Below are 11789 nucleotides of genomic sequence, written 5' to 3' on the forward strand. Positions count from 1 at the left end.
AGGTCTGCCACACCAAGGCCAACACTTTCTTCTCTGGCGCAGCCCAAAGCCCCTCCGTCTCACCAGGGTTCGTGTCGTTGGCCAAAAGGGGTCAAAAGATAGTCCCAGAAAGCCCCAGGACCACAAACCAGCACTATCCCAGGTCGTGCCACCAAGGCTCCCTGTGTGGCTGAGGTCCTCCAGGGTCCACCGCACTGCCAGCCTAGTCTGCTGCCGCACTGCTGGCCACATCCACTGCTGCACCGTCAGCCCAGCTTGCGGCCGGCCCGGTCCGCTGCTGCATGGCTGGCCCGGTCTGCTGCTACACCGCCAGCCCGATCCACTGCCACGCCGCCGGCCCAGCCTGCCGCCACACTGCCCACCACAGTGCCGGCCCAGTCTGCTGCCACACTGCCAGCACGGTCCTCTGGGGCCCACTCTCCTGTCAGGGCCCAACTGAGCTCACCACACTTCGCCGCCACCCGGTCTCCTGCTGCTGCTCCCATCCACTCCATCTGGGGGTTCTATACACCCCCATCCAAGTTGGGTGTGGGGAGGCATGGGGGGGTGGGGGGGAATCAGAATGCAAAAAGGAAAGCATGTCTCACCTAAAGCAGTAGTCGGTGTTTGCCCTCAGTCGCCATCTTGGATTCAGGGTTAGCTAACATTTGGCTAGCTGATTTGATTGGGTGGAATTTTAAGATAAATTTTTCTGGTTTGTATTGTCCTTTGAAGGGCTTGTAATAATAATCACGATTGTTAAGTGGTTCAGGTGCTGGACGAGAAACCAGGAAACCATCGGTTCTAATCCACCTTAGGCGTAGAAGCCGCCTGGGTGACCTTGGGCCCGTCATTCACTCTCAGCCAACACACCTCACAGGGTGGCTGTGGAAAAAATAGGAGTGGGTATTCACCTTGAGTTCTGACGTCCTTTTTAAAGAGAGGGCTTGCCTTGGCACCCATGGCCAGCTGAGCCAAGGAATCAGCCGTCTTTCATCACAAGATATTTTCTCTTCTAAGTCAGAAAAACTTACATTGGATCAATCGGTAATGGTTCAAACTCTCTTCTAGCTCAGACAATCTCTGCTTTGGACGGGATTCCTAAGTACTTATGGGGCTGGACTTCAACCCAAGCCCTGGATGCAACCATGGCTCCATAATTAGGTGGAGAATATTATTTGGGATCTCTGGAACATTGCCAGTATTCCTGTCCTAACAGCCAGGAACCACGCTGAGACAAGGAATAGGTCTCTAGTGTTTTATTACTGCTACATAACAGAAAATCCTAACTGAAGCAGCGTGGGAAAAACCCAGACATATAAACCCCAAAGGCTAAGGCGGGCCCGATCTGTGTCTCTTCGAATGGCTACCTAATTCCTCAGTACTACGCATGCGCTTTACAGCCTGGATGGGAGCCCCTGCTCGCCATCCTTACTCATGACAATTCCTGTCCTGCCCCACTGCATGTGTAAAAAGTGCTTTGAGAGAGAAAGAATGAAGTTAGGAGACTGACACTTTGTAAACCAATTCTGGAGACTAGTCCTTGAAAGAAAGAAAACCCAAAGATCATCTTTATTTAGGAAGTTACACGGCGACAGCAAAGCCGAGGCTGCCCATCTGTGTCTTCGAACCGGGATGGCGTTTTCTTCATCCCAAGAGAGTGAGGAAGCCAGAAGAGTAAGCATTGACAGCCTTCATAATTAACAGTCTGTTCCACTGGAGGGATAACAGGAGTGATGTGCAAATTAAGCATTGGGCTGCGAAGAGAGCAAAGTCGAAGTGCGCAGTCACTCTACTGTCCCTGTGTCAGGTGCTTCTAGTGGCCAATAAATTGAGAGATGCAGAAAGAAAATGGTTCCAATGCGGGTCTTCCAAGGAAGACGAGATTCAGGGCACTGTGTGGACAAATGCTCAACATCGCTCAAGTAATCAGCTGTAATTATTGTTCTCCAATCTCTTTGCCATCATTGTTCCTTATCTTCCATTCACTAAAATTTCATTTTTTCACAATAATAAAAGTTTAGGAATGTAGTCTCCAAAATTTTTGACACACAGCTCATTTATGCAGTTCTTTTTGTTTCTATGGGTTTCTCTTCAATGAATTTTCTGTTCATAAAGCGACTGATGTTGAGTAAATCCCTTTCCACACACCATACATTTATATCATTTCTCACCAGTGTGAATCCTTTTATGGGAACTGAGGGAACTTGACTCAGTGAAGCATTTTCCACACTCCATGCACTTATACGGTTTCTCCCCAGTGTGGATTCTGTTATGGGAAGGAAGCTGTTTTTGAGAATGGAAACTCTTTCCACACTCCATGCATTTATATGGTTTCTCCCCAGTGTGGATTCTGTTATGTACTATATAATGATATTTTTGTCTGAAGCACTTTCCACACTTGAGGCATTCATATGGTTTCTCACCTGTGTGGATCCTTTTATGGGAAATAAGAGCACTTGAAGCCCTGAAGGTCTTTCCACACTCCTGGCATTTATATGGTTTTTCCCCGGTGTGGATCCTTTTATGCTTAATGAGGGAACCCGACTCAGAGAAGCATTTTCCACACTCCAGGCATTTATATGGCTTCTCCCCAGTGTGAATCCTATGATGGGCAGTAAGGCCTGTTGCAAAATGGAAGCTCTTTGCACATTCCTTGCATTCATACGGTTTTTCCCCTGTGTGGATCCTTTTATGAGAAGTAAGATAACCTGAATATCTGAAGCATTTTCCACACTCCAGGCATTTATAAGGTTTTTCTCCTTCTTGTATTCTTTGACGTAAAGTAACACGGAAGGTCCTTCTGGAACATCTCCTGCTTTCATTTTGTTTCTCTGCAGAGTGGCTTCTGCAACAGGCACATAATCCTGATTCATCTCTGAGTACTTTTCTGCAGCCTGGACACACTCCTTTTTCTTGGTGATCGATTTTGGCCAAGAAGACACTGATATCTGCAGACTGAAAAGTAGAGCATTTCCCCAGCCCCACTTTTAACTGGTTTTCCTCAGGCCTTTGCTTTCCAAACATCTTTTCCGCAACTTCCTTTCTGGCTGTTGGCAAAGGTGCTGCCGCCTCTTGACCGGAATCCTCCGTCTCCCATCCATCACCTGCTTGGAACAGGAAAAAAGGTGACGCCAACTGAGGTGCAAAAGGGGTCAAGTGCCACTGATGCATCCCTCATTTCAACATGACCAAAACTTCCCCCTCCCCATAGCTCTTCTTCCTTTTAGCTCTTTTTGTCATTCTTCGGCCTGCCTCTGTCAGGGCGTGTTCAAAACACGGTGCTATGCTTGGTATCGGGTTGATGCGAGACCTGTCATAGGTTTCCCTCTTGCCCTCCATGCTGCAGAATGCAAACCTGAAACCTTTTGGGATGATCATTTCAGGTCTCAGAGCACCTCAGCTCTACTGCTGCTTCAGATTCAGTTCCAAGGAGGTAGGAGGGACCCTTGAAAGCTGCCCCTGTTCAATAATGGACTTGATGAGGGAGACCAGGTTCACGGAATCTCGATCTGAGAAGGTGGAAGTGCTGGTGGACTCGGACCCGGGAACTGAGCTGCAGCCTCCTCTCCACGAGGAAGCTCTCCCTTGAGAAAACTACTCTCAGTCTAGCTGTGTTCGTCCATCCTTTGTTGTCCCCGCATTTGCAGGTAGAACTTACAAAAGGGAAACCTTGGAGAAAATGGGAGGGAGAGCCCCTGGGTGGAAGGTCCCATCTCCTGAGAACCCTGCCCATCAGGCAGCCCAGGTCTCAGGCAGTCACATCCCTGTGATAATCCCTGTGAGAGTATTAGGGCTTCCAAATGCCATCATTATAGAAAGAAAAACATAACGAGGAGTTCAGGAAGAATCAGGGGAAACATCCAAGGCGGTATCAGGAGAAAACCTAACATTTATTGGAGGGGGGCCAATTGCAGCAGAGACCTGAGAGAACTAAATCCATTCTGAAACTCGTCCTTTTCTTCCTGCCCAAACTACCTTCCATTTGCTATTCATTTTTCTCTTCCCAAAATCACATGCTTGCAGAGAAAAATCCTAGAGTTCTTCCATTAACCCTAAACAGCATGTTTGCAATAGAGAAACGGCACCTTTTCGCCCCTAATCCCACAGCTCAGGACAGAAACGAAAAGGAAGAAGAGGCATCCACCCAAGAGCCTGAAGAAATGACAATCCTTCCTAGGATAGACAGGGAGGCATCTGGGCCCCAAAAGCTGAAATCAGCGTGATGGAGTTGAGCATCTCCTCAAGCCAAGGACTTAGGTTGTCACTCATATGTTTAAATGGAAATGGAAAAATTCACCAGACGAGAAATGGCATTGGATGCATCTAAGCAGAGAGCCATTGACCTCTTTCCTTCCTCAGAGCAGGAGAAAGCCAGACCTTTCCCTTCTCCCTCCCAGGGGATGACATCTGGTTCGAGATTTTTTAAGAAGGAACAGCTGATGGCATCTGACTGCCAAATGTCTTCCCGAACTCTCTGAGTGGAGAGTAGCAAATCCTTACCCAGAGAGGCCACGTTCCTATAATTTTCCAGCATAACTTCCCAATGCAGCGCTTTTTGGCAAGGATCCAGCCGAGACCACTCCTCCTCAGAGAAACACACAGCCACCTCCTCGAAGGACACAGGACCCTCCTGAACAAGGGGAAAAAGAACAGAACAGGCCCAGGAGGATTTGCAAGGTCTGTCCTACTGTTCACACATTCCCAGAGCAAAGATATGCACTAACCTAAATGGCGATGCTTGGTTGGATTCCAAGCCTTGGGTTAGAAAATGGAGAGAGCCAAAAGCCTTTGACTGAAGAAATATTTCAGGCAGGTTTTATCAACTTGATTGATTCTGCAGGACTGTCAGTGCCATTGCCTTATCTTTTGATTGATGCACATATTTTTCTTATTACTTGTGTAAACGAGGCTTTTTAAAAATAGTAATGTACCAGTGTATTTGTTTATTTTTGAGCAGCCTCACACAATTCCAAGCCAAAGAACTACAAAAAGAATGGTTATTCCTATCTCTTGAAGGACTTCTCAAAAAGTTATTGATTGTAAACAAATAGTAGTAACAGTAACTAGAAGTAACTGGTCTTAAAAAAAATTCCTAGTAAGAATCTCAGTACAGAAATTACAAAGCATTGTATCCCAACAACAGACTTCAGAGGAGGCTGACAGAGAGCAACTTGAATCTTCTATTCCCCATTCCATGTTGCTCAAGAACAAGAAAATACCTGATTGTCAGACTCCTCGACCAAATGACAACACAACATCTGCTCAAACTCACTTCCATTTTGAAGAAATCTAGAAACCCATGTCAGCAGACTGCGAGTCGCCAGCAGGGAGGGGGAACGAGATTGGAGTGTGAATGATATTATTTGGGTTAGATACCCCTTGCCAAGGTCAACAGGCAGAAACCGTTCAAGCCATCTGCTGGTACTGGGAAGGGGTGCATGCCTAGGTGGGGAGTGGCGGGGGGAATGAGAGGTTTGTGATTTTAAACTAGAATGCACGGGAAACAGCCACTTGCAACTTTTTCCCTTTATCAGAACACTTCACTTCATTAAACAGTTAATTGAGCCCAAGTCTCTAGACTGTCTTTGAGTGAATGCTGGAGCATGCTGATCATTACACTGATCCAAAACAAGAGGAAAAATGGAAGGAGAAAGTGCTATGTTCCCAAGATTGATTTCCTGAAGGAAAAGGAGGATACAAGTCTAATCAATACATTTCCATCCCTTACGTGAGTTGGAGGTTCAACCACTGGTTCAGCTCCACCATAAACAGCAGGCAACTTTCTCTGAGTCTTCCCTGTGAAAGACACAGAATTTTAAAATGCATAGTTAATAAATTAGGAGGAGGTACTCTACAGAAGAGAACACACAGAGAAAATGAGACAGCTGAGAATGGGGCATGGGAGGACCTTCAATTACCTGCTGAGGTGTCCTGACCTGGATCTTCCTGAGAGATCCTCCCGAAAAACAGCTCCGGAGGGGGATTGGATGGATTCCTCCTTCCCTCAGGATCTCTGACGTCCACACTGAAGGACTTGAAATAGTAGGCAGGAGAAAAGAAGAATTAATGGACATCACACAACATGAAGGGGATTCTTGTTCTCTGAACACAACTTCAGAGCCCCCAGTGTCCCTCAGTCAGGCTGGAAAGTAAGAAAGGGATCAAGGTTGTCCCCAGTCTGTCTTCTGGAATGGATAACGGAACAATGTCCTACAAGAATTAGGGAAACATCTCCACATAGTATGAATGCCAGGAGCCTCTGGTAGGGAGGGGTTAAGGATTCAAACACATTGTTTTTTCCTTTCAACCCCCTTCTGGGCTCCCAAGATGAGGGTCTCTCACCTGCAACCCGACCTGCCCCTTCCGCTCCTCCGCCTGGCTCAGGAGGAAGCCCTCGGCCAGGGCCACCGCCTGGCAGCTGGTCTCCGCTCCGCACTCCCGCACCCAGCGCTCCACCTGCAGGGGCAGCAGGGCCAGGAACTGCTCCAGAACAACCAGGTCCAGCATCTGCGCTTTGGTGTGTTTTTCTGCTCTCAACCATCGACTACACAAGGAGTGGAGTCGGCTGCAATGTCCTTGGAGATCCTCGGCCTCCTGATATTGGACGCTCCTGCAGTTCCAGGGCTGAAGTTCTGAACAGACGGTTTCCTCCTCCAGGATCTTCTGCCCAGTTCTTGTCTGGATCTCCCCACAGCTCCCCAGCTGAGCAGCAGAAGGGCCTTTTCCAGTTCCCTCACCTGCTAAAGGTCGTCTCTCCATTCTTTCTCTGCCCTGTAACACAACTCCGAATCGGTCTCAGGAATCTTGTGGGTCTCCAAAGTCCTTTTCATTCATAGGACCTTCCTGTGGCCGCAGGAGTGACCAGAGCAGGCCATTCAGCCCCCTTTGCCCAAGAGCTAATTTTGTCTGTACGTGAGGACATACAAATGGCTTCCAGTTTCTGTATCTGAGATGGAAAAGAAAATAAATTCCAAGATTTAAAAAGTGGTGGATTTCACCATTGAACAGTACCCATCATGGAAGTAAGTATTTTCCTGAGCTGTTATAAATTGCAGTGGCATTGAGCAGGGGTGTGGGTGTGGGTGTGGGTGGGTGTGTTTGGTGGAAAATATGGGATTGATGTACATCAAGGATTTGGGATACCCAAGAAATGCATTTCAGAGCATTTTCTGTTACTATTTTTTCACAAGGAAGGGCTTGCTTTTTAAAAACCTAGATCTACATTTTCATACGAGGAGGGTTCACACAACATAATTTTTTATATTTATGTATTTATATTTTGTTGTTGTTTATTCGTTTAGTCGCTTCCGACTCTTTGTGACTTCATGGACCAGCCCACGCCAGAGCTTCCTGTCAGTCGTCAACACCCCCAGCTCCCCCAGGGACGAGTCCGTCACCTCTAGAATATCATCCATCCATCTTGCCCTTGGTCGGCCCCTCTTCCTTTTGCCTTCCACTCTCCCTAGCATCAGCATCTTCTCCAGGGTGTCCTGTCTTCTCATTATGTGGCCAAAGTATTTCAGTTTTGCCTTTAATATCATTCCCTCAAGTGAGCAGTCTGGCTTGATTTCCTGGAGGATGGACTGGTTTGATCTTCTTGCAGTCCAAGGCACTCTCAGGATTTTCCTCCAACACCACAGTTCAAAAGCATCGATCTTCCTTCGCTCAGCCTTCCTTATGGTCCAGCTCTCGCAGCCATATGTTACTATAGGGAACACCATTGCTTTAACTATGCGGACCTTTGTTGTCAGTGTGATGTCTCTGCTCTTAACTATTTTATCGAGATTTGTCATTGCTCTTCTCCCAAGGGTATTTATTTATATTTATATTGTATTTATTTTAATGATATTTTAGACTTTGATTTTTAACTGTTTGTAAACTGCCCAGAGTTGCCATAACAGAGATGGGGGAAAGAAATATGACCTAGAAACCAGGAGACTGTGAGTTCTAGTCCCGCCTTAGGCACGAAAGCCGGCCGGGTGACCTTGGGCCAGTTGCTGTCGTGGGGAAAAGAGGAGGAGGAAGGAGTATTAGGAATGTTCGCTGCCTCGAGGTATTTATAAAAATAATAAAGGCGGGATAGAAAATAAACAAATAAACAAACCTGCCAAGCCCCAAACAGGTTAACAAACCAGGAAAGCTCCGTTCCCGTCACACGACGTGCCGGCGACATCCCGTCCCGTTCCCCTTCTTCAGGGTCCGCCTCTCACGAGCCTTCGAAGTCACGCCGCTGCACGCAGGCGCGTTCGCACAACCCGCCCCGAGCCCGGACAGGCCGCCCCGCCGCAGGCCCGACAGACCGGGGCGGGAGGCACCGCCCTCGCCCGCTCGCCCTCCCGAGCCGCGCTGGACGGCCGGGGACCCCGCCGGCTGAGCCCAAAGGGTTAAAGGGAGAGAGTGGGGCGTCCTAGAGGGGCACGGCCCGGTGCGTCACCTCCTTCCCTCCCTCCCTCTGCAAGGCCGCCTCTGGCGTTCGCCCTCCAGTGGCCCAGCGCTGAAGCGCAGGGCGCCCCCTTCCCTTTGCAGAGGAGCCCCCTGGTGGATTCTGTGTGCAGTGCAGGTGCTCGTGCAAAGGGGAGAGAAAGGGGGCATTTTCCGGGGGCGGGGTGGCCAGGAGGAAGGGGGCTTCTTCCCCAGCCACCTCCAGAATGAGCAAAGCTGCTGAGCTCATACTCTACTTCTGTCATTTCTGTAGCCCTGGCCTGTGTGCAGTTGGACTTGAGTAACCACCATCTCTCATACCTCCGCTGGAACCTCCCTGGGCTCCCATGGCTGAGCGAACTGCCTCTCAGCACCTTCCAGCTTTCACACAGCCTCATCAATCTCCGTAGCCCAGATGGGCTGTTCTCTGGCCACAAGGCTCATCTTAGATGCCAAGCCGCCCTGTTCTCCCCTGGATGCTGAATGGAATGCGCTTTGTAATAGAGTTGTGGTCTCAACCGTTTCTTATGTGACCGTGTGCTATTATTGCTTCAGCAGTCTCAAAGAACACAGGTTAAAACTGTCTAAATACATTGCATGCGGATGTGGAAGTTAAAACTAGAAAGGTGAGCGGCTTTAGTCAGAGGCTTGGAGCTCTGCCCAGTTTCTCCAGGGAAGTCATTTATTTATCCTACTGTAGCTGGACAGCAGGATTTGTTCTTTACCAAGAAAATGTGCATGTATGTGATTCAACTGTTCCTTAATCGGACATTCATAGAATGTCTTGCTTCAGAATTGTACCTGCTTTGAGGATATAGCTGTTTTTCTCTGTGGAAAAAGAGGCCCTGCTGAATTCTGAGCAAAAGCCCTTGTATCAAGAAGCCATATAAATGCATAGAGTGTGGAAATGGCTTCAGCCAACACAGTAACCTCATCCTAAAGGTAAAGGTAAAGGTTTCCCTTGACATTAAGTCCAGTGAGGTCTGACTCTAGGGGGCGGTGCTCATCTCTGTTTCAAAGCCAAAGAGCCGGCGTTTGTCCGTAGACACTTCCATGGTCACGTGGCTGGCATGACTAAACGGAACGCCGTAACCTGCCTGCCAAAGTGGTACCTATCAATCTACTCACATTTGCATGTTTTCGAACTGCTAGGTTGGCAGGAGCAACCTCATCCTACTTCCCACCAAATGATAAGCACAGTAGACAAAGCATATAAATCATCCTACTCATATATCCTGAGGCATATTCCCTACTCAACCCCTAAGTAAAACAATATTTTTTTTTCTTTTGGCTCACGGTATTTGAGCTTTATATTCACTTTTCACTATTGGTCTTCCTTTGTTCTGTAATTCCACCTTTTCTCCAGTCACGTATGAGCCACCATTCTCCCACTCTTAATTTCTCCACCACAGCAGCTTGAGGTAAAATTTCTACAAGGTCCAGAAGTTTGAGCTTTTTTTGTGAAACTTGTTTTCTTTTGATACTTTTTTCTTCAGGATCTTTTCTTCAGGGTTATTCTCATCACTATGGGCTGCTACTTGGTATTTCAAACCGTTAATAGTCGCCCAGAGTCATGGATTTGAGTATTTCGTTAGTTCCCAGAGACAGGAAATTGGATATATGGCCAAGGGATATAGAGGGACACAAGGGGATGAGTCATTTGACTCAGAATCCGTGTATCAATGCATGTGGAGAAAGCAATGTATGTGTGGAGCAGGGAGGCATATGTGGGTGACCAATGAATGACCTGACCCTTGCCAGGCTAGAAGGCAGAATAGATGTTAATTGGGAAAGTAGGCTAGAATAGATAAGGATGCTTATTAGAAAAAATACATTAAGATAAAGGAAAATAGATTAGGGTGCCTGCCAGATAAGGGGGATGCCGTTTGCCAGCTGGGCAGGAAGCCCCCAGGAAATTGCAGGAGTTAGGGGTTCACATTAAGCAGATGGAAGATTTATGCCTTAATCAAATAAGTGCTATCCATAATCAAGGGTTAAGAGTTCATTCTAAGCAGGTGGAGGATGTATACCTTGATCCGAGAAGCACTGTCTGTGGTATGAAAGTACTGTTTCCTGTCTGTTCAGTGCTTCCTTTCCCCTTGAAGAAGGGAAGTCCGCTTATTCCAGGCACCTCGGATAAATGTTCTTTGATTCTCCCGCTCTGCGTGGTGATTGGCTTATAGGGCTGGGCGATCGAACCTGACCGCAGTTTGCGGCCATCAGTTCAATTTATGTGGCTGCATAAATTGAACTAACTAAAAAAAAATCAACAGAAACCTTAATTTGCCTAACCCGTTGCTTTCCTCATTGCGTCCCTGCCTCCCTTTTCTTTTTTCTTTTGACCACCCCGCCATTTCTGACAGGATTTTGCTCATTTTTAAGGCCTCCTCGAATCTCTACAGATCTTCAGAGCAGCTGTTCTTGAAGAAAGTGCGTTTTGATCCTCCACAGAGATTTTCTCAACCTTCTCAGGATCACAGACCATTTCTAGACATTAATAAGAGAAAGATCTAGAAACTGCAACATGCTGGAGACGCCGCCACCTTTCTTAGTAAAGGTAAAGGTTTCCCATGACGTAAAGTCCAGTCGAATCCGACTCTAGGGGGCGGTGCTCATCTCCGTTTCTAAGCCTTGGAGCCGGCGTAGTCATAGACACTTCCGGTAATTTATTTGCTTGCAACGGTGGCTCTCATTTTACAAGGAAAAGCATGCTTTAAAGACAATGGACCAGTCCTTGTTAATGTACAGGTCTCCTCAACATCCGATCCTTTTCCCCCCACCCCAATTATCCTGCACTGCACACAGAATCCACCAGGGGGCTCCTCTGCAAAGGGAAGGGGGCGCCCTGCGCTTCAGCGTTGGGCCACTGGAGGGCGAACGCCAGAGGCGGCCTTGCAGAGGAGGGAGGGAAGGAGGTGACGCACCGGGCCGTGCCCCTCTAGGACGCCCCACTCCCTCCCTTTAACTCTTTGGGCTCAGCCGGCGGGGACCCCGGCCGTCCAGCGCGGCTCGGGAGGGCGAGTGAGCGGGCGAGGGCGGCGCCTCCCGCCCCGGTCTGTCGGGCCTGCGGCGGGGCGGCCGGTCCGGGCTCGGGGCGGGTTGTGCGAACGCGCCTGCGTGCAGCAGCGATACTTCGAAGGCTCGTGAGAGGCGGACCCTGAAGAAGGGGAACGGGACGGCCTAAGCGGGGTCCTTTCGCCGGCACGTCGCGTGACGGGAACGGGGCTTTCCTTGTGTTGGGGGTTTGGCACGTTGTGTGAACCCTGCTTGTAGGTGAATGTCGAGCTAGGAAGGAAGATCCTTTAGAAAGGAAGCCCTTCCTTGTGGAAAAAAAAGTAACAGAAAATGCTCCGAAATGCATTTCTTGGGTATTCCAAACCCTTGAT

General features: G+C 48.4%; 1 protein-coding gene across 2 annotated transcripts; it reads right to left on the reverse strand.

The window, feature by feature from the left end:
• Window positions 1-1506: 1506 nt before the first annotated feature.
• Window positions 1507-8332, reverse strand: LOC134491959 (zinc finger protein 679-like). 2 transcript variants are annotated; one of them, XM_063296055.1, is made up of 6 exons: window positions 8087-8332; window positions 6325-6928; window positions 5901-6015; window positions 5711-5778; window positions 4483-4612; window positions 1507-3089 (listed from the first exon to the last, which is right to left on the reverse strand). In XM_063296055.1, the coding sequence occupies exons 2-6, from the start codon at window positions 6739-6741 to the stop codon at window positions 2143-2145; spliced, it is 1677 nt and encodes a 558-aa protein (XP_063152125.1). In that variant the 5' UTR covers window positions 6742-6928; window positions 8087-8332; the 3' UTR covers window positions 1507-2142. The 2 variants fall into 2 exon arrangements, with proteins under 2 accessions (XP_063152125.1, XP_063152126.1); XM_063296056.1 differs by having other exon boundaries at window positions 1508-3086; window positions 8087-8331.
• Between the last annotated feature and the right edge of the window lie 3457 nt (window positions 8333-11789).

This window comes from Candoia aspera, chromosome 2, assembly GCF_035149785.1.
Source record: "Candoia aspera isolate rCanAsp1 chromosome 2, rCanAsp1.hap2, whole genome shotgun sequence".
Lineage (NCBI taxonomy): Eukaryota > Metazoa > Chordata > Lepidosauria > Squamata > Boidae > Candoia > Candoia aspera.